Source organism: Hypanus sabinus, chromosome 3 (genome assembly GCF_030144855.1).
Source record: "Hypanus sabinus isolate sHypSab1 chromosome 3, sHypSab1.hap1, whole genome shotgun sequence".
NCBI classification, from domain to species: Eukaryota; Metazoa; Chordata; class Chondrichthyes; order Myliobatiformes; family Dasyatidae; genus Hypanus; species Hypanus sabinus.
Window position 1 is genome coordinate 180,675,345 of NC_082708.1, and position 20,294 is coordinate 180,695,638.

The 20,294-nt window shown below is 44.2% G+C and overlaps 2 protein-coding genes across 2 annotated transcripts in view; one reads left to right on the forward strand and one right to left on the reverse strand.

Annotated features, from left to right (window-relative positions):
* LOC132391936 (snake venom metalloproteinase BmooMPalpha-I-like) overlaps positions 1–13,498 on the reverse strand; it is a 130,132-nt gene extending 116,634 nt beyond the window's left edge. The window contains exon 1 of the mRNA XM_059965739.1: positions 12,980–13,498. The gene's annotated coding sequence lies outside the window, so the exon portion shown is untranslated. The remainder of the gene's footprint in view (positions 1–12,979) is intronic.
* The window catches only part of LOC132391937 (sperm flagellar protein 1-like), a 58,851-nt gene that overhangs the window by 30,225 nt on the left and 8,332 nt on the right, over positions 1–20,294 (forward strand). Inside the window, exons 4-5 of the mRNA XM_059965740.1 lie at positions 9,604–9,643; positions 13,780–13,852. Of these exons, the coding sequence (XP_059821723.1) occupies positions 9,604–9,643; positions 13,780–13,852 (113 nt within the window). The remainder of the gene's footprint in view (positions 1–9,603; positions 9,644–13,779; positions 13,853–20,294) is intronic.

Here is a 20,294-nt window from a genome sequence, read left to right on the forward strand (position 1 = left end):
CACCTTATCTACATGTGGTAGGTTTCAATGAGGTTGCCATGCATTCTGCTAAATTCCAGTGTGTACAGTCTCAAGGCTGCCAAGCACGTCTCATATGTTAACCCCTTCATACCTGGAATCATCCTTGTGAACCACATCTAAACTCATTCCAATGACAACACATCCTTTCTGAGATATGTGGCCCAAAACTGTTGACAATATAAGTGCTGCCTGACTAGTGTCTTATAAAGCCTCAACATTATCTCCTTGCTTTTATATTCTACTCCCCCTGAAACAAATCATGATGAAATGGTGATGGACCAAATGGCCTAATTCTGCTCCTACATCTTATGGTTTTATGGTCTTATTTATCACATGTATATCAAAACATAAAGTGAAATATGTCATTTGTATTAACAACTACCATGCCTAAGGATGCGCTGGGCATAGCCGACAACGGTTGCCACACATTCCAGCACCAAAATAGCATTACCAAAACGCTTAGCAAAACAACACAGAACCCAACAATCAACAAAATAACAACAAGCCCATTTCCTTCTTCCATGCACCTACCCACACACATAAACCAATCCTCCAACCGCAGAGCAGACCTCATGACTTCCAATCTCCAGGATTTGCCCATTAAGCTTTGACTTCTGGATCTTTGTTCAACCTTCTGGTCTGAGAAGTGACAGATGGAGTTCAACCCAGATAAGTGTGAAGTGGTTCATTTTGGTAGGTCAAATATGATGGCAGAATATAGTATTAATGGTAAGACTCTTGACAGTGTAGAGAATCAGAGGGATCTTGGGGTCCGAGTCCATAGGATACTCAAAGCAGCTGCGCAGGTTGACTCTGTGGTTAAGCAGGCATACGGTGTATTGGCCTTCATTAATCATGGAATTGAATTTAGGAGCCGAGATGTAATGATGCAGCTATATAGGACCCTGGTCAAACCCTACTTAGAGTACTGTGCTCAGTTCTGGTCGCTCACTACAGGAAGGATGTGGAAGCCATAGAAAGGCTGCAGAGGAGATTTACAAGGATTTTGCCTGGTTTGGGGAGCATGCCTTATGCGAATAGGTTGAGCGAACTCGGCCTTTTCTCCTTGGAGTGACGGAGGATGAGAGGTGACCTGATAGAGGTGTATAAGATGATGAGAGGCATTGATCATTTGGATAGTCAAAGTCTTTTTCCCAGGGCTGAAATTGTTGCTACAAGAGGACATAGGTTTAAGGTGCTGGGGAGTAGGTACAGAGGAGATGTCAGGGGTAAGTTTTTTACTCAGAGCGTGGTGAGTGTGTGGAATGGGCTGTCTGCAACAGTGGTGGAGGCGGATACGATAGGGTCTTTTAAGGGGCTTTTGGATAGGTACATGGAGCTTAGAAAAATAGAGGGCTATGGGTAAGCCCAGTAATTTCTAAGGTAGGGACATGTTCTGCACAACTTTGTGGGCTGAAGGGCCTGTATTGTGCTTTAGGTTTTCTACGTTTTTATGTTTCTTTGGACTTCAGTCTTTGGTACTGACCCCCTAAACTAGCCAATGACAGGACCCCAATCTACAGGCTCAAACTCCAGACTCATAAACTCACCAACCCTGGTATACCTTATGCCTTCTCCTCACACAGACATCTGATCCCAGAAGCTACTGACCTGATATCCAGGTGTGATCTTCGCACCTGTCCACTTTGGTAGCCTTCCTGCATGGAGCAGAGGCTTGGACTCCGGGTGTCCTTTGTCCTATGTCCACATCCTTGGCCTTTGAGCAGAGGCCCAGACTCAGCGTGGAACAATTGGATTGAATGGCCTTTTTCTGTGCTCTGTGACTCTACAACCAGGACCATTGTCCAAGGATGTGTTGGCTGGGGCTGTAGGGGCTGGTTCAATCTATAATGGTATGAGTTTGGGAACACTTTACAGCATACAGGAGGGAGACTGAAAACTTGACTAAGTGCTGTAATAACATCAACCTCTCATTCAGTGTCAATCAGACCAAGGAACTGATTGTAGATTTCAGAAGAGGGAAACCAGAGGTCCATGAGCCAGTAATCATTAGAGGATCAGAGGTGGAAAGGGTCAGTAACTTTAAATTCATGGGGGGTCACTACCTCAGAAGACCTGTCCTGAACTCATCATATAAATATTGTTGCAAAGAAAGCACAACAGTGCCTCTGCTTCCTCAGGTGTCTGTGGAGGTTCAGCATGTCATCAAAACCTTGCCAAACTTCTATAGATGTGTGGTGGATAGTGTGCTGACTGACTGCATTGTGGCCTGATATGGGAACACCAATGCCTTTGAGAGGAAAATTCTATATACGTAATGGATTCGGCCTAGAACATCACAGGTAAAACCCTCCCAACCATTGAGCACATGAAACCGTGCCATAAAAAAAGCAGCATCTATCATCAGAGATCCTCACCACCCAGGCAAAGCACTTCTCTCGCTGCTGCCATCACGTAGAAAGTACAGGTACCTCAGGACTTAGACGGCTAGAACAGTTACTACCGCTCAACCTTCAAGCTCTTGAACAAAAGGGGGTAGCTACACTCATTAAGGAACTTATTTAAGGATTCTGTTATGTTGTTATTTCTTGCTGATTATCTATTGCTATTTATTTATATCTGCATTTGCACAGCTTGTTTACAGTTTATCGTTCCTGACGTTTGCAATTTACAGTTACTGTTCTATAAATTTGCTTAGTATGCCCATAGAAAAAGAATCTCAGGGTTGTATGTGGTGACATGTATGTACTCCGATTATAAATTTTACTTTGAAATTTGAACTTTTGTAAAATCAGGGTTTAATCCTGCCACTGTCTGTAAGGAGTCTGTAAGTTCTTCTTGTGACTACATGGGTATTTTGCATTCCTCCCACACTCCTTTGGAATGTGGGAGGAAAGCAAAATACCCACGTAGCGAGTTATTGGCACTGGAAGTGTGCTGTCAGTCCTCGGACTGTGCTAGTCATTGACACCAATGGCTTAATGTTTTGATGTACACAAGACACCCTAACAGATGATTCTAATCTTTAATCTTTTGAGCATGCTTTGTTGGCGCCAGAATGTGTGGCGCCTTAGGTTATGCTGGTAGTTACATTTCACTGTAATTTCAATATATTGTGCATATGATAATCTGAATCTAAAGTTAGAATATACTGTAAATAAAGAAAACAAGTTAGCAACACACTGCAAAATTATGCCAAGAAGTCTAAGAATTTTAAAATGACAAGTTCAAAGATCCTGAGTTCATTTATGGCACAGAGCATCTTCACTGACTATGAAGTTATCGTTGTGACACCACTCCACCAGCCAAACTATCTCACACTCCTGTAAGCCACATCACCATCTGAGAATCTATCAACAAGGGTGTCATCGGTAAATTTATCAATAGGAACCATATTCAGGGATTCATCCTCGGATCAGAATATGCCTCAGCCATCACTGACTATATCAAGACTATATAAAAAGTGGATGGGTGTGTGTTTGTAGAACATACATGTAAAGGGGGGTTTCTTTTTTTTCTTTGTTACTGTTGGGAAAGGGTTTCCTTTTGTTAACTGGCAGGAATGCTAATTTACTGATAACGAGAATGGTATTCCTTTGTAAACCAAATGGGGATTAATGTTCTTTCTTCTGAGTCTGTAAGCTTTTGTTGACGGGCTTTTGGGCAGATCGGCACGAGGGGGTCGAGAGAGAGGAAGCAATGCTCTAAGCTGGGCGAGGATCGGACCCCAAAGGGGGGTCCGAGGCCGGGAGATTCTCCGGGGGGGGGGGGGTGGGATGAAGCTAGATGTGCTTGGTTGACCACTCGGAGGGTCTGAGCTGTTTGGAGAGTCGAGGAGTTCGGAGGGTCCTGAGCTGCGAGTCGAGGAGTTCGGAGGGGATCGAATGGTGGCCAGAAGACTTCAGAAATTGAGCTCCAACGGCTGTGCACGAAGTGGTTTGGACTTTGATAAGTTTGGCGCCTTTTCTTTAATTTTCTCTTCATATATACTGTATCGTTATTAATCACTTAGTTATAATAACCTTTATAAATTGTACTCATTTAATCGCATATGGTGTACTGTCTGTTTTTGGGCGAGGCGGGGACATCACACAGCATCCACACCAGCTGATTACCCAGTTTGGCGGGGCTGAAGGCTGCTCCCCCTAGAAAAGAACAAGCTGAGCGAGCCTGGGGTGACTCAGGGAGTTACATTGTGGGGTGCTCGTCCGGGGTTGATTTCTGTGGAAGCTGTGTGATCACCCTCTTTAAATTGTGTCTGCGGCGAAGAGCTGGTGTGCCTTTGTGGGTGTGTGATTGCTGGTTATCGCTACGTGTGTGTTGGGTGGGGTGGCTGCTGTTGCTAGCCTGGAGGTCATTGTTCGAGTTCCGACTAGTGCTGACGAAATGTTGGTGGGACCATGGGTTGTCCGTACTGTTTGGAGAGTGAGGAGTGACAGGTTGGGATGTTTCAGCAGTGGTGAGCTCCGCCCGGTTCTTAGAATAACGTCCAGCCCTAAAGGGGCGGAGGCGTGGGCGGAGCGGACCCCTCAGTTGTTGGGTGAGTGGCAGTGCTTGGCTGAGGGAAAGCGACAGGGACGGGTTGAAAGTTTGAGTAGGCGGGCTGGTGACTTTGTTAGAATTGTCGGGCGCAATTACCTCGAAGTGACCGCTGCCAGTTCTGGGAAAGTGTGGGAAAATGCGTGTGGTTCGACTGGAAGTCAAATGCCGCAGCTGGGGGGCTTATCATATCCGTGGCAGGAGATTGGTGGGAAGTTTTTAGGGTATCTCTTTTTGCCTGGGGGGGGGCAGATAAATTGCTTGTGGTGCCAAGGGGATCTGTCAAGGGGATCAGTTGTTCCGTTGATTCGAGAGGTGTCGGGAAACTTAGAGGAGGCCCAGTGGGGGAACGGCTTGAGGTCTCTGGGGGAGCATGGTCCCAGCAATGTACCAAGGAACTCCCGAAAGGAACAGAACCTATTCCTGAAGGCTTAGAGGGGCCAAGCGCACAGTTGTTGTTACGGATGGATGGAAGTCAAGTTAAAGCCATCCTCGGCACCGGGGCGCCGGTTAAGTTGCTGTACAGTTTGTTTCATAACCATTATTGGAAGCATTTACCCTTGACGACATTGAGGACACTGGAGATTCGGGGTACCAGTGCCGGTGATTATCCAGACGACGGTTGTTGGTCAGTGAAAATAGAGTTCTTGGAGGCAAATGTGGAGGAGACTGAGGTTCAGGAATCGTTAATGCTGATGTGTCCGGACACTGTTGAGACGGGCAGCGTTTCTGTTCGAGAGAGAACCAATATCCTGCTGGTGTGCTTGGGGGCCTGCCCGGAAGAGGCGGGTGAGCGTTGTTTGGAGGCATTGTCGATGCACCCAGAGTTTCGAGCTGCTTGTGTGGACGTGTGTAGCAGCATTGGGCTGATACCGAATTCAAACAAGAGCCAGTGGCGGTACGGCCTGGGGGAAGTATCTGAGGGTGAGACCCTCTTAGTGGACGCTGCGAAATACCACGAGGGAGCGGAGTTGACTGCTGAAGACACCTCGGAGAGAGAGAGGTTGTGGCGACTGGCCCCTGAAGCCGTGGAAGACGTAGGCAGCGTGTGTGTGGATTGTATTGCGTAGAAGAGGCGCACTGTCAGTGACCAGAATATGGCCCTGAGGGCCGGAGAGGCGATGGCCTGTCTGAGTGGTACGAAATGGTTTAAGGTGCTGGATCTGAGGAGTGGATGTTGCCAGATCCCGATGAGTGGGGCCGACAAGGAGAAGACGGCCATTATAAATTCCCTAGGAGTCTTCGGGTCCGAAAAGATGCCACAGGGCATATCTGGAGCCCTTGCAACTTTCCTGCTGGGCAGGTGGAAGACCATAGGGGATGTGGAGGCATTTGGAGTTTTGGTGTATGTGGATGATCTCTTGGTGTTTGGATTTGCCTCAGGAGAATATGAAGTGAGGTCGTTGCAGGAGCAGCTGAGAACTACCGAGTTAAAGTGTTTTCGGGACACGTGCCAGGGCTGGCGAAGGTTGCAGCTCGTGAGTGACTGTCTCTACGGAATCAAGTTTGAAATGAAGACGGAGAGACTGGAGAAAGTGATCCAGAACCATTCGGAAGACTTACAAGTTAGAGAGAATGAAGAAAGTTGTCTGACTGAGGGTAATAGCAAACTGAGAACCCGGAGAGGGGAGTTTGCGGAGGTGAAGAAATTACAGACGAATCTCAGAAGAGAGAAGCGGAAGCTTGAAGGGAACCTGAAGATGACCATCGACAGTTCAAATGAAGTGCAAAATCTGAAGGTTGATCTGGAAGAAGTCATGAGGAAGAAAAAGCTGGAGAGAAGTGCAGTGAATACTGAACAGGAGGCTGAAGAGACTGCGGGAGCAGTGCAGGCCACGTGTTTCCGTTTGGAGAAGATCAAACAACAGCTACCAATCACAGGAATGAGGAAGAATACAGATTCGATGGATGATGTGCTGGATGTGTGGTACATGCTGCCTTTTGCTGACTTTCCCTCGATTGAGGAAGAGACCTTTGGCCCTTCTCCCATTGAGTCAGGTGTGGCGGGGAGGGTTAGCTGTGTGCAGTGTGGGGCATGAATGAGAGGTTGAGAGAGGAGTTGGTAGTGGGCCCAAGGTATCCCCAGTTGTGTCCGAGCCTGAAGGGTTTAGGTGAGGGGGTACGGAGGCCTCAGAAGGGTTAGGGAACTCCCAGATAGTTGGCCTAAGTAGCGCCTGAGGAACAGGGCGTGAGGGTTACTGTGTGGGGAGGAGATGTCACTGTTTTTTGCTTGGGTTACGGTGTGTTGGCAGGAAAGGTGGCGAGTTATTTAGTAGTCATGAAGACATGACTTTTATTTGGTGGAGGAAGTGTGTAAAGGGGGGTTTCTTTTTTTCTTTGTTACTGTTGGGAAAGGGTTTCCTTTTGTTAACTGGCAGGAATGCTAATTTACTGATAACGAGAATGGTATTCCTTTGTAAACCAAATGGGGATTAATGTTCTTTCTTCTGAGTCTGTAAGCTTTTGTTGACGGGCTTTTGGGCAGATCGGCGCGAGGGGTTCGAGAGAGAGGACGCAATGCTCTAAGCTGGGCGAGGATCGGACCCCAAAGGGGGGTCCGAGGCCGGGAGATTCTCCAGGGGGGCGGGGGGGATGAAGCTAGATGTGCTTGGTTGACCACTCGGAGGGTCCTGAGCTGTTTGGAGAGTCGAGGAGTTCGGAGGGGATCGAATGGTGGCCAGAAGACTTCAGAAATTGAGCTCCAATGGCTGTGCACGAAGTGGTTTGGACCTTGATAAGTTTGGCGCCTTTTCTTTAATTTTCTCTTTATATATACTGTATCGTTATTAATCACTTAGTTATAGTAACCTTTATAAATTGTACTCATTTAATCGCATATGGTGTACTGTCTGGTTTTGGGCAAGGCGGGGACATCACACAGCATCCACACCAGCTGATTACCCAGTTTGGCGGGGCTGAAGGCTGCTCCCCCTAGACAAGAATGAGCTGAGCGAGCCTGGGGCGACCCAGGGAGTTACATACAGTTTTTTCAAACCAGAATCCTTGGATGAACCAGGAGATTCACAGTCTGCTGAAGGCTAGATTTGTGACATTTAAGACCAGTGATCCAAAATGCTACAAGAAGTCTAGGCTATCACAAGAGCAAAAAGATCATTGAGGTTAGTGACAGCTGAGGCAGGAATTGCATGCCATTATTTCCCATAAGAAGAAACCCAACAGCATAACTGGCAATCAATTTCTAAGCTCCTTGCTTCATCCCTCCCCCTCTTGTCTTCTCCTATCATTTTGGGTCTCCCCCTCCCCCTCCCACTTTCAAATCTCTTAATATCTCTTTTTTCCATTAGTCCTGACAAAGGGTCAGAAACGTTGACTGTACTTCTTCCTATGGATGCTGCCTGGCCTGTTGTGTTCCACCAGCGTTTTGCGTGTATAGCATAGTTGGCAATGATGTTTCACTCCCTGATGAGCTCAATGTCTTTCATGCACACTTTGACAGGGAGAATAGCGCCTGCTGTCTGAACATGCCTTCATCACTTTGTATAATGACTTTTTCAATATTTTTAATATTATTTTTCCTCAACTGCTCTCTGATAATGAATTCCACAATTTTACTCCTCACTGGGTAAAGAAATGTCTCCGCAGCTCAGTACTAAATGACCTATACCTCAGAAGACGACATCCATCATTCAGGACTCCTCATGATCTCAAGAGGCTGTAGAGGGTTGTATAGACTCAGCCAGCTCCATTACAGACACAATGCTCGGCACCATTGAAGACATCTTCTCCATGACCACATGGGTTACCTCTGGGTACTCCAAGTTCTTCCCACAGTCCAAAGACCATTAGGTAGGTTAATTGGTCATTGTAAATTGTCCCGTGATTAGGGGTTTGGTGGGTGATGCTGCTCAAAGGGCCAGAGAGCCTACTCTGTGCTGTAGCTCAATAAATCAATCAATAAATAAATAAATTATATATATATCTTCAAGTGGCAATGCCTCAAGAAGGCAGCATCCATCATTAAGGACCAAGGCTTGCCCACTTCCTGATACCACCTTTAGGGATGAGACACAGGAGCCTGAAGACCCACATCTCACGGTGTCAGCATTTGGAGTTCAGTTCCAATGGCATGTAAGAAGTTATTGGAATGTGTGGGTTTTCTCTGGGTGGTCTAATTTGTTCCTACAGTCCAAAGATGTACCATTTGCTAGGTTAGTTGGTCATTGTAATTGTCCCGTGATTAGGTTAGGGTAGAATCAAGAGTTGCTGGGCAATGCAGTTCAAAGGACCAGAATGGCCTATTCTGCGCTGTATCTCTAAGTAAATTAATTAAGTAAATAAATACTTTTTGTTAAATACGTTTTCTTATTGTAAGTTAAAGTAATTTTTTAATGTATTCCACTGCACTACTGTAGACTTTGTGCCTTCAGGCTCCTGTACCTCCTCCCCAATGGTAGAAATAAAATTTTGGCAAATCCTGGATGGTGAAGGTCCTTAGTAATGGATGCCACCTTCTGGAGCTATCACCTATTGAAGATGTCCTCAATGATGAAATGGCTAGTGCCCATGATATAACAAATTTCACGTCATATGCCAGTGATAATAAATTTTACTCTGAATCTGATTAGCTAAGAATTTGAAGCATGCTGAAGAGCCAGGTCAGCTTACTCCCTTTCCACTCCCCTAAAGTCTAATGCAAAAACTCAAAATGATAGAAGAACTGAGCAAGTGGGGCAACATCCCATAGAGGGAAGAGAGTCAATAATAAAAACTGGAAAATTGAGAAAACAGCATGTTTATGGAGGCAAAATGAGATAATGCTTCTCCAGTCCATGCACTTCATTAGAATCCCTTCACCCTGTTTCATTGTACTAATTCTCATCTGCACCCTCCCCATTTTGATCTTTTCAAACATGCAGCACCCAAATCTGGACACAATACTCTTGTAGTTAACCAGTGTTTCATCATAAAAAAGTTTTATTCTGAGTAAATTTAAATCCCAACTGAAACCATCATAATCTAAACTAGATTTAGATTTAAATCTCCAATTTAAACATTTGTTTTAACATAGCATATATAGCTGAAAGATGTTTGCAGTAATTGTTTTTGTTACTTTTCTTATAGGACCTTGAATATTACAGCATGGCAGTGGAACAGGATATAGGTAAGAGTTTATGTCAAATCTAACTAATTTTGAAAAGATACAAAATATCATGGACCAGCATAAGAAACAGGAGCAGGAGTTGGCCATCTGGCCCATCGAGCCTGCTCTATCACTCAGTAATCATGGTTGATCTTTCTCTGGACTCAGTTCCAACTACCTGCATTTTATCCATAACCTGTAATTCCCCTGCTATTCAAAAATTAATCCGAATGTTTTTTACATGTCTTTAATGAGGCAGCCTCTACTGCTTCTCTAGGCAGCGAATTCCACTGATTCACTGCTCTCTGGGAAAGGCAATTTCTCTTAATCTCTGTCCTAAATTGATTCCCCCAAAACTTGAGGCTATGTCCCCTAGTTCTAGTCTTACATACCAGTGGAAACTATCTCTATCCTATCTATCCCTTCCATCCACCCACTTCAAGGTTCAATGTGTTTTGGGTTCAGAAATGCTCTTCCGCACACCCCTGTTGTAACGGGTTGAGTTACTGTTGCCTTCCTGTCAGCTTGAAGCAATCCATCCATTCTTTTCCAACCTCACACATTCAGAAGGCATTTTCTCCCTCAAAACTGCCACTCATTGTAGGAGTTTTGGGCTTTTGTGCATCATTCTCTGTAAACTCTAGAGACTGGTGTGTATGAAAATCTCAGAAAATCAGCAGTTTCTGAAATACTCAAATCACCCCATCTGGCATCAACAATCATCCCAAAGTCAAAAATACTTAGATTACATTTCTTCCCCATGCTGATGTTTGGTTTGAACAACTGCTGAGCCCCCTGTCTATGTCTGCAGTGAGTTGTTTCCACATAATTGGCTGATAACTATTTGCATTAAAGAGCAGGTGTACATAATAAATGGCCACTGAATGTAAAATATACAACATAGATACTGAGGTCCTCCAGAGGTTTGTGTGTTGATCCAGATTCCAGCATCTGCAATATCTTGTGTATCCATGGAGGACAATAACCAGGAGTGATACATTGATAATCTGGAACATGTCATTGTTCAGAAGGTGAAAGTGTTACATTCTCAGAATGCCACGAGAGACAAGGGAGAAGATTGCTGGGACCATGACAAAGAGTTTTGTGTCAGTCACAAAATGCTGGAGGAGCTCAGTAGGACAAGCAGCATCTATGGAAAGGAGTACAGTTGATGTTTCAGGCCGAGATCCTTTATTGGGACTGGAGAGAAAAAAAGTGAGGAGTCAGAATAAAAAGGTGGGGGGAGGGGAGGAAGAAGCACAAGGTGATAGGTGAAACTGGAGGGGAAGGGGTTGGAATAAAGAGCTGGGAAGTTGATTGGTGAAAGAGATACAGTGCTGGAAAAGGGAGAATCTGGTTGGAAAAGATTGGAATCTGGCCATGGAAGAAAGAAAAGGGAGAGGAGCACCAGAGGGAGCTCTTCCTTCCCTCCACCCCTCCACCCACCTTCTTACACCTCATCTTTTTTTCTCCAGTCCTGATAAGGGGTCACAGCCCGAAACGTCAACTATACTCTTTTCCGTAGGTGCTGCCTGGCTTGCTGAGTTCCTCCAACATTTTATTTGTGTTTCTTGGATTTCCAGCATGTGCGTATTTTCTCTTGTTTGATATTTGTGTCATTGTTGGCCACTGGTGAGGTACCAGACAATTAGACATAACTAAATTTATTTCTCTATTGAAGAGGGTCAGTCAGAAAAAAGCGAGGAACCTATAGGGCAATGGGCCTTATTTATTTTTATTTAGAGATACAACATGGAACCAGCCCTTCCAGTCCTTCGAGCTGCATCACCTAGGGTCACACCAATTTAATCCAACCTTAATCATGGGACAGTTTACAATGACCTATTAACCTACTAACTGGTATGTCATTGGCCTGTGGGAGGAAACCGGAGTACCAAGGGGAAAACCACGCACACAATGGACAGAGAACACCAGAATTGATCTCCGATGCCCCGAACTGTAATAGTGTTGTACTAACTGGGTTAGTGACAAGGGTATTAATGTTCAAAGTTCTAAACTATAGGAATTTGTAAAGACTGGGGCTAGCTAGGGATACTCAGCATAAATTTGTGGAGGTTTAAGTGTCAAGTTACATTTATTATCAAAATTTCTATGCAATATACAATTCTGTGATGCATCTTCTCCAGACAGCCATGAAACAAAGAAAACCATGGAAGCCTTTCAAAGAAAAACATCAACCCTCCCCCATGCACAAAAAAAATTGCAAGAACAGCAACTGAATATCAACCCCCCCCCCCACCCGGCTCAAAAAGCAAATTGTATCATGCAAATACCAACAAGAACATCAAACCCCAAACTCCCCATTCATGCAAAAAAAAACAAGCAAATCGCACAAACGGCAACAAGAACCTCAAATCCCCCAACCCCCAACCCCCAACCCCCCATGCAAAAAAAAAACAAACAAATCATGCAAACAGAACAGGTGAAAACACAGAATTATAAAGTGCCTATAAAAAGTATTCATCCCCCTTGGAAGTTTTCATGTTTTATTATTTTACAACATTGAGAGCTGGAAGGTTCTACTGCAGTTGTACAAGGCCTTGGTGAGACCACACCTGGAGTATTGTGTGCAGTTTTGGTCCCCTAATTTGAGGAAAGACATTCTTGCCATAGAGGGAGTACAAAGAAGGTTCACCAGATTGATTCCTGGGACGGCAGGATTTTCATATGAAGAAAGACTGGATCGACTAGGCTTATACTCACTGGAATTTAGAAGATTGAGGGGGGATCTTATTGAAACATATAAAATTCTAAAGGGATTGGACAGGCTAGATGCAGGAAGATTGTTTCCGATGTTGGGGGAGTCCAGAACAAGGGGTCACAGTTTAAGGTTAAAGGGGAAGCCTTTTAGGACCGAGATGAGGAAAAATTGTAATTGCTGCCAAAAGTACATCTACGAAATACTGACTTGTAGGGGGTGAATACTTATGCAATCAATTAATTTGTGTTTTATATTTGTAATTAATTTATATCACTTTGCAGAGATCTGCTTTCACTTTGACACAAGAGTCTTTTTCTGTTGAACAGTGTCAGAAAAAAAAGCCAAATTAAATCTATTGTGATTCAATGTTGTAAAACAATAAAACATGAAAACTTCCGGGAGTGGGGGTGAATAATTTTTATAGGCACTGTAAAACACAAAAGTGAAAGAGTCCAAATGAGTCTATAGTCCCAAACCATAAATCATACACCCAGAACATTGTTAATAACATCCAACAATATCATGGGAGAGAGAGAGTCCACCTGCATGCAGGGGCCTTTCCTCGGGAGCAGTGAGACCATCACACACAGCCACAGGCAGCAGTGAGAGGCTGGCATACAGCACTGAATACTCACCTGCCTTTCACATGTACCTCAATAGCTTAATATTCCTCGATGCTTTAATCAGTGAGATCAGTGAGAAGTGCCCCGTTTCTAAGCTTCCAGACCTCGTGTCCACTCTCCTGGAATTTTCCTGGAGACAACAAAGTGCCAGTTCGCTCAATCGATCTTCCAACTGTAGATCAGGGGGTCCAGCGGTGCCAGAAACACATTGAAAATATAGAGAAGATGTAGAAGAAGTGGGAGAAAAGGTTTCCTGGATTATTCACTCAAGGTAGTATTGTTCGCTGGCACCATCCTGACAAGAAGTAAAGGTTTCAGATGTCTCTGATATTTAAAAACTATTTAAATCATTGAAGATTCACAGGTTCAGTGACCCAGGTTCACTCTTGGTCCACAGATCAACTGTTCAATATCCTATCGTGCTCATGTGAAGGAAAATGAGATGCATTGCCAGTGACTCCACATTGCAAACATATTTGATTAAAATATGTTCCTTAGAGTCAAAGAGGGCACTACAGCACCAAAAAATTGAATCATCTAGTCCATGCCAAGCTGTTACTCTGCTTAGTCCCATTGACCTGCATCTCCATAGCTCACTCATCCATATAACTAACCAAACTTCTCTTAAATTTTTACGCCACTACCACTGACAGCTCATTCCACACTTGCAATGAACCCTAAAAAAGTAATGAATGCACGTACCATTTCAGAGTCCAAAGTGATTCAGCCCACTTGTTTGAATTCAGCTGTGTTATTGAAAATCTTACTTTACCTCTATATATTGACATTCCATTCTCATTTTGTACCCTCAGGTCAGTTTCCAGCATCACGGCAGTCAAAGGGGAACCATCACAGCATTCAGCTACAAGCTGACCACTCCACAAGGTACTGGCAGTTCACAAGGGGCATGAAGGAAATGGAGGGTATACATCCAACCGAGCCACCAAGCTGTTTAATTCATTGAGTATAAAAGGGAAAGGAAGTCTTCAAAAGAGGAGAATTGATAGATTAGCTGAGTAGGCAAAATACAAAGTAATTTTCTCCACACTGGACAACCACTGCACAGAATGCTGATTGCTTTCTGTAGCATATACATTCAGTCCATAGGCTTGCCTCTAAATTTCCAATTGCCTGCCACATTTAATTCCTATCCCACTCTCACTCTGACCTTTCCCTCTGTGGTATTACAATGAAGTCCAGTGTAAGTCTGAGGAATGGTACCTCCCCTTCCATTTGGGCATTTTGCAGCCTTCCAGACTTATCATCAAGTTCTTCAACCTCGGGTCATTTGTTTTCTCTGTCTATATCAGAACTAGCTACTTTCACTGTGAGATCCGTCTGTGATTGTGGCTTAGGTTTTCTCTGTCCATTAGCATAACTTGACCTGCTGAACACGCCCTGCAACCCTTCTGTTACCAAAACATTCAATATCATTCAATCTGAGTTATCACTCTTGAGCTGCCCCATTAACTCATTGACTATATGCTGCACAAGCTGACAGGGTTGTTGAGAAAATATATGGTGTGCTGGTTGGCCTTCATGGGTCGGGGGATTAAGTTCAAGAGCTACAGGGTAATGTTGCAACTCTATAAAGCCCTGTTCAGACCACACTTAGAATATTGTTCAGTTCTGGGCACCTCATTATAAAAAGGATGTGAAAGCTTGAGAAAGGATGCAGATGAGATTTACCAGGACATGGGGCATTTGACCTATCGAGTACGCTCCACTATTTCATCAAGGCTGAAACATTTTCCCTCTCAACCCCATTCTTCTGCCTTCTTCCCTTTCATGCCCTGACTAATCGAGAACTTTTCAGCCTCCAACTTAAATACACCAAATGGCCGCCTGTTGCAACGAATTCCACAGATTCATCACTCTCTGGCAAAAGAAATTTCTTTTCATCTCTTTTCTAAATGAATGTCCCTCTATTTTGAGGCCACGCCCTCTGGTCCTAGACTCCCCCACTATAGAAAATATCCTTTCCACATCCACTCTATCTAGCCTTTTCAATATTCAGTAGGATTCAATGAGATCCCCCTCATTTTTCTAAACTCCAGCGAGTACATGCTGAGAGCTATCAAGCACTCCCATATAATAACCCTTTCATTCCTGAAATCAATCTTGTGAATCTCCTCTGAACCATCCCCAATGCCAGCACATCCTGATCAAAAACTGCTCACAGTACTCCAGGTGAGGCCGCACCAGTGCTTTAAAAAAGCCTCAGCATTATATCCTTGCTTTTATATTCTAGTCCCCTTAAAATGAATGCTAACATTGCATTTGCTTTCCTCGCCACCAACTCAGTTTGCAAGGTAACCTTTAAGGAACCCTGCACAAGGATTCCCAAGTCCTTTTGCCGCTCGGATTGTTGAATTTTCTCTCTGCTTAGAAAATAGTCTACTCATTTATTTCTGCTACTAAAGTGCATGACCAGACACTTTCCGATACTGTGTTCCATCTGCCACTTCTTTACCCATTCTCCTAAGTCCTTCTGCAACCTCCTTGCTTTCTCAACACTACCTGTCTTCATATCATCTGCAGACTTGGCCACAGAGGCTACAATTCCATCACTTATATCATTGATATATATCATAAAAAGAAGCAGTTCTAGCACCAAATCCCTGCAGAACACCACTAGTCAAAGGCAGCCAACCAGGAAAGGCTCCCTTTAACCCCACTCTTTACCTCCTGCGGATCAACCAATCCTCAATCCATGCTAGTATCTTTCCTGTAATACCACAGTCTCTTATCTTGTGAAGCAGCTACATATGTGGTGTCTTGTGAAAAGGCTTTCTGAAAATCCAAGTAAACAATATCCAACGAATCTCCTTTGTCTATCCTGCTTAATATTTCCTCAAAGACTTACAAAAATTTTCCCTTAAGGGAGCCATGCTGACTACAGTCTATTTTATCCTGAGGGCTTGCACTGAAGGTGAGAAGGGAGGGAGCGTTCCCCATCATCAGCCTGCTCATCCAACACATTATCCTCCACAGCGTCCACCATCTCCAAAGGGTTCCTACCACTAAACATATCTTTACCTACCCCCCCACCTTACCACAGGGATTGCTCCCTCCATGATTTTCTCATATATTCGTCCTTCCCCACTAAATGCCCTCCTGGCGCCTATTCCTGCAAGTGGACTAAGTGCTACCTCACCTTCTTCCTCACCTCCATTCAGGGCCCCAAACAGTCATTCCAAGTAAGGCAACACTTCACCTGCGAACCTGCCAGGGTCATCTATTGTATCCAGTACTCCCGATGAGACCTCCCTTAAATTGGTGAAACCCATCATAAATTGAGGGACCACTTTGTGGAGCACCTCCGCAATGTCCACCACAAGCGGGACTTACTGGCTTTCAAACATTTTAATTCTGATTCCAATTCTGACACACGGGTCCATGTGCCAAGATGAGATCACCCTCAGGGTGGAAGAGCAACATTTATATATTTCATCTGAGTAGCCTCCAACCTGACTGCATGAATATCGATTTCTCTTTCTGGTAAACAAATTTCCCCCCACCCCTTCCTCTATTCCCCACTCTTTTACCTCTTCTCATCTGCCTATTACCTTCCCCTGGGTCCCCCCTTCCTTGCCTTCCTCCTATGGTCCTCTCTCCTCTCGAATCAGATTCCTTCTTTCCCAGCACATGACCTTTCCCAAACGCTTGACTTCACCTATCACCTTCCAGCGAGCCTCCTTTCCTCCCCACACCTTTTTATTCTGCCATCTTCCCCTTCCTTCTCAGTTCTAAAGAAGGATCTTGGCCTGAAACGTCAACTGTTTATTCATTTCCATAGAAGCTGCCTGACTTGCTGAGCTCTTCCAGCATTTTATGTATGTTTTGGAGTGCCATTGTTTTGGACTGTCATGCGTCACATTTGTTATTGTGTTGCTTATCATCAGTTTTGTGGTTAAATAGTTTGCATTCCAAAAACTTTATTAAAAGAATTAAAATCATCATACAAAAGCAATCTTGCTTGGTCACGTACCACCTTGTTAACACCATTTTCCAGAAAATCAATGTACAAACATGTAGATACAACATATAATTTCAAATACTATTTTATTTGCATGTAAGAAATCTGCCTTGAGTTTCTAAACATAGTTTGTTTAATTTATTCACATAATCTTTTTCAGTGCAAATGAATAAAAGTTTTCAGGCCAACACCTTTCTTCAGGATGTGAGGGGGCGAAGACACCAGAGTAAAAAGGTGGGGGGAGGGGAAGATGGATAGCTGGAAGATGACAGCTGGAGCCGGGTGAGTAAAGGGCTAGAGAGGAAGGAATCTGATAGGAGAAGAGAGTGGACCATGGGAGAAAAGGAAGGAGGGGCATTAAGGGGAGGTGGTAGGCGGGTGAGAAGAGGCCAGAGTAAGGAATAGGGAAGGGGGAGGGATTGAGGTGGTATTCAACACATCATTCTCCACACCACCCCAGAATTTGCTTTTGCAGTGTATTGGGTTTTCTTGTTCTGGAATCCCATGGACATAAGACATGGTCCATGTCAATCTTCAGGCTATCGTTTACACCAATTTCAATATATTCTCACAATCCTATCAGGGTTAACTTACAAGGTGCATTTGCTGGCTGTGGGCCGGCACCCGCTGGAGTTCAGAAAAAATAATGGGGAATCTCATTGCAACCTATTGAATACTGAAAGGCCTAGAGTAGACACAGAGATAATGATTCCTATAATGGGGGTGTCTAGGACCAGGAGGCATCAGAATAGAGAATAGGGGTTGAGAGGGGTAATAAATCAGCTACAATGGAATGGCAGAGCAGACTTGGTTGGTCAAATAGCCTAATTCTTCTGCTATCTCTTATGAACTTTTATCTTATCAACTCTCCTCAGACTTAACCATTTGCCTGCACGTAATGAACAATTTACACTGACTAACTATCCTACCAGTTTCTTTGTCTGGCATGAATGTGCAAACTCTGCACAGAGAGAACAGAGGTTAAGATCTCAGACCAGGAGCATGGAGAGCTCAAATGGATTTGTGTTGCATTAAATTGGAGCACAAAAACCTATGTTCAAATTGCCATGTTAACTTATCTAGACTGTTTGTTAATGGCTTCAGCTTTTTAACCTGCACAACCAATTCCTCCACAGTACCTTCATCAGGATATTGTCCAGAAACCTGTAACAAAGTACATGAGGGCTGTTTAATGCAGGTTACCTGTTTAAGGGCCTTTGTTTGCTTGAATCATGTGGGAAATGGCTGATGCAATCTCAATTTACGGAAATTTTGATGTATAGTTTTTTCATAAATCTGTGGCTGTGTTTGTCAACTAGGTTTGTAACAATGAACTCCAGAGTAACACACAAAAAATGCTGGAGGAACTCAGTCAGTCAAGTAGCATCTCTGGAGCTGAATAAACAGTTGGTAAGCTGAATAAACAGTTGATGCTTCAGGCAGAGACGTCCTTATATATCCTGATGAAGGGCCTTGGCCCAAAACCTCAAACTATTTATTCCTCTTCATAGATGCTACCTGACCTGCTGAGTTCCTCCAAAGTTTTGCATGTGTTGTTCTTGTTACAATCTCAAGATGGAATATGTTCTAATGTGGAACTCTGTCTGATGATTGGAGTTGGATTTCAAAATCTGCGTCATGGTTTATTTTGTAAGATTGTACAGAGGCAAGAAGAATTGTTTAACTTTTGAAGATCCAGTAAGCTACCTTGATAGAAAATGTACACTGCTGGCTCAAGATAAAGATATTCCTATTTATTTAAAAAATAATTATAGTGTAATGCTAATATACATAATTTATTCTAAAATATGCTTTATTCATTATATATGTTATGTTATATATATTATAAATAAAGTATATTATACTTTAAATATATAGTTTATGGTGTATATAGTGGATATTTTGTATGAAATCAGGATCACAGGTTCAGTGATTGAGAAAAGAAGAGACATGCTACTGGTTAGTAAATTAACTATTTATTTGCAGGACAAGCACACATTGTCAAATACTTAGTTAAAGAGGGTGCCCGATCCGTCTTTACTGCAGCACACCTCCATTGTTAACCATTTCCGTGGCACCCTCGATTACCTGGTCTGCAGCAACCCAGAGAGTGGAAAGAGGCCACATGGTTACTGTGCTAGATTTAAACCCTTCTGGCAGCATGATGTTATCAGCTAAGTGGTAGCTAGTGGGTAGGACTGCAATGCTCCTTATATGGGCCAATCTCTCCATCCCATAGGGGAGTGGCTTTCAATGAGTAGGTAAGTTAGACACTTACCACAATATTCCACCCCTCGAAAGACACAACATTGTGACACTTAGCCCTCAGGCTTGTATAACCCCTGTGGAGACCCCACAACACTACACACAAACCATAACCGGGAGCCGCTGCTTTAACTAAATACCCCAACACGGTCGGGGTTAGATTACACTGGCAAATGGCACTGGTCCCTTCCCCCACTGTGTTCCATTCCTTCTGGGGCTGCAAATCCCAATCAAAGAGGGATACCTGACCTTAACCACTGCTGTCACTCTGCCCCATAGCGGTTCCTTACCCATGTGGAAGGTGGGTGGCAATCTAAAGGGCATTGTTCATCACATGATGGGACAATACCCTCGCCCTCACTGCCTCAGGGCACCCATTTCCCTGTTTGAATAGCTCATTCCAGCACTATCTGCACCACAGATCCTCGACAGCCATAGTAGCAGAGGATTCCCCTGGCTTCTGCCTATACCTGTCTCCCAGCTCTGCCAGTTCCTTTGCAGAGAACTCCCTGATGGTAGTCATTTCGGTGAGGTCCATTGTGTTGTCATCACCAGGTCCCTCTGCCCTAACCTGCTGCTCTTCTTCACCCTGTTCCATGGAGGCTGGAGGGACAATGGGCTGGTTGACTCCTTGCTGGTTCTGAGATGGTGTGGCCTCCGGTCTGGCCTGTCCTGGTGCAGCCAAACAAGACAAATGGTGCTCACTTAGAGGGAGAAACCCAAGGCTCTCTTCTAACCTCTCTCCCCATCCTCACTATCTAACCACATGTCCGTACTCCCCATCCATGTGTCAAATTCGCCTCCCCACAATATAAGGGATGGACCTGTGGGCAGCCTCTAGCCACTGCACCTTCACTAGCCAACAGGCCATCTCTGTGCTCTTATCCTCTAACTCTTTACCCCAAATGTGTGCTGACTGGGCAACCTCTCCAGTGGTAACACATCGCTGATTTAACAACTCCATTCCTTCATTCCTCAAACTGTCTGCCTCTTTCTCCTTCTGTGAAATTGTCTCATGTTGCTGTCTTACTTTGTCTGCCAGCAGCCAGAAAGCATCCCTCTAGTTACCCTAGCTCTTGGGGA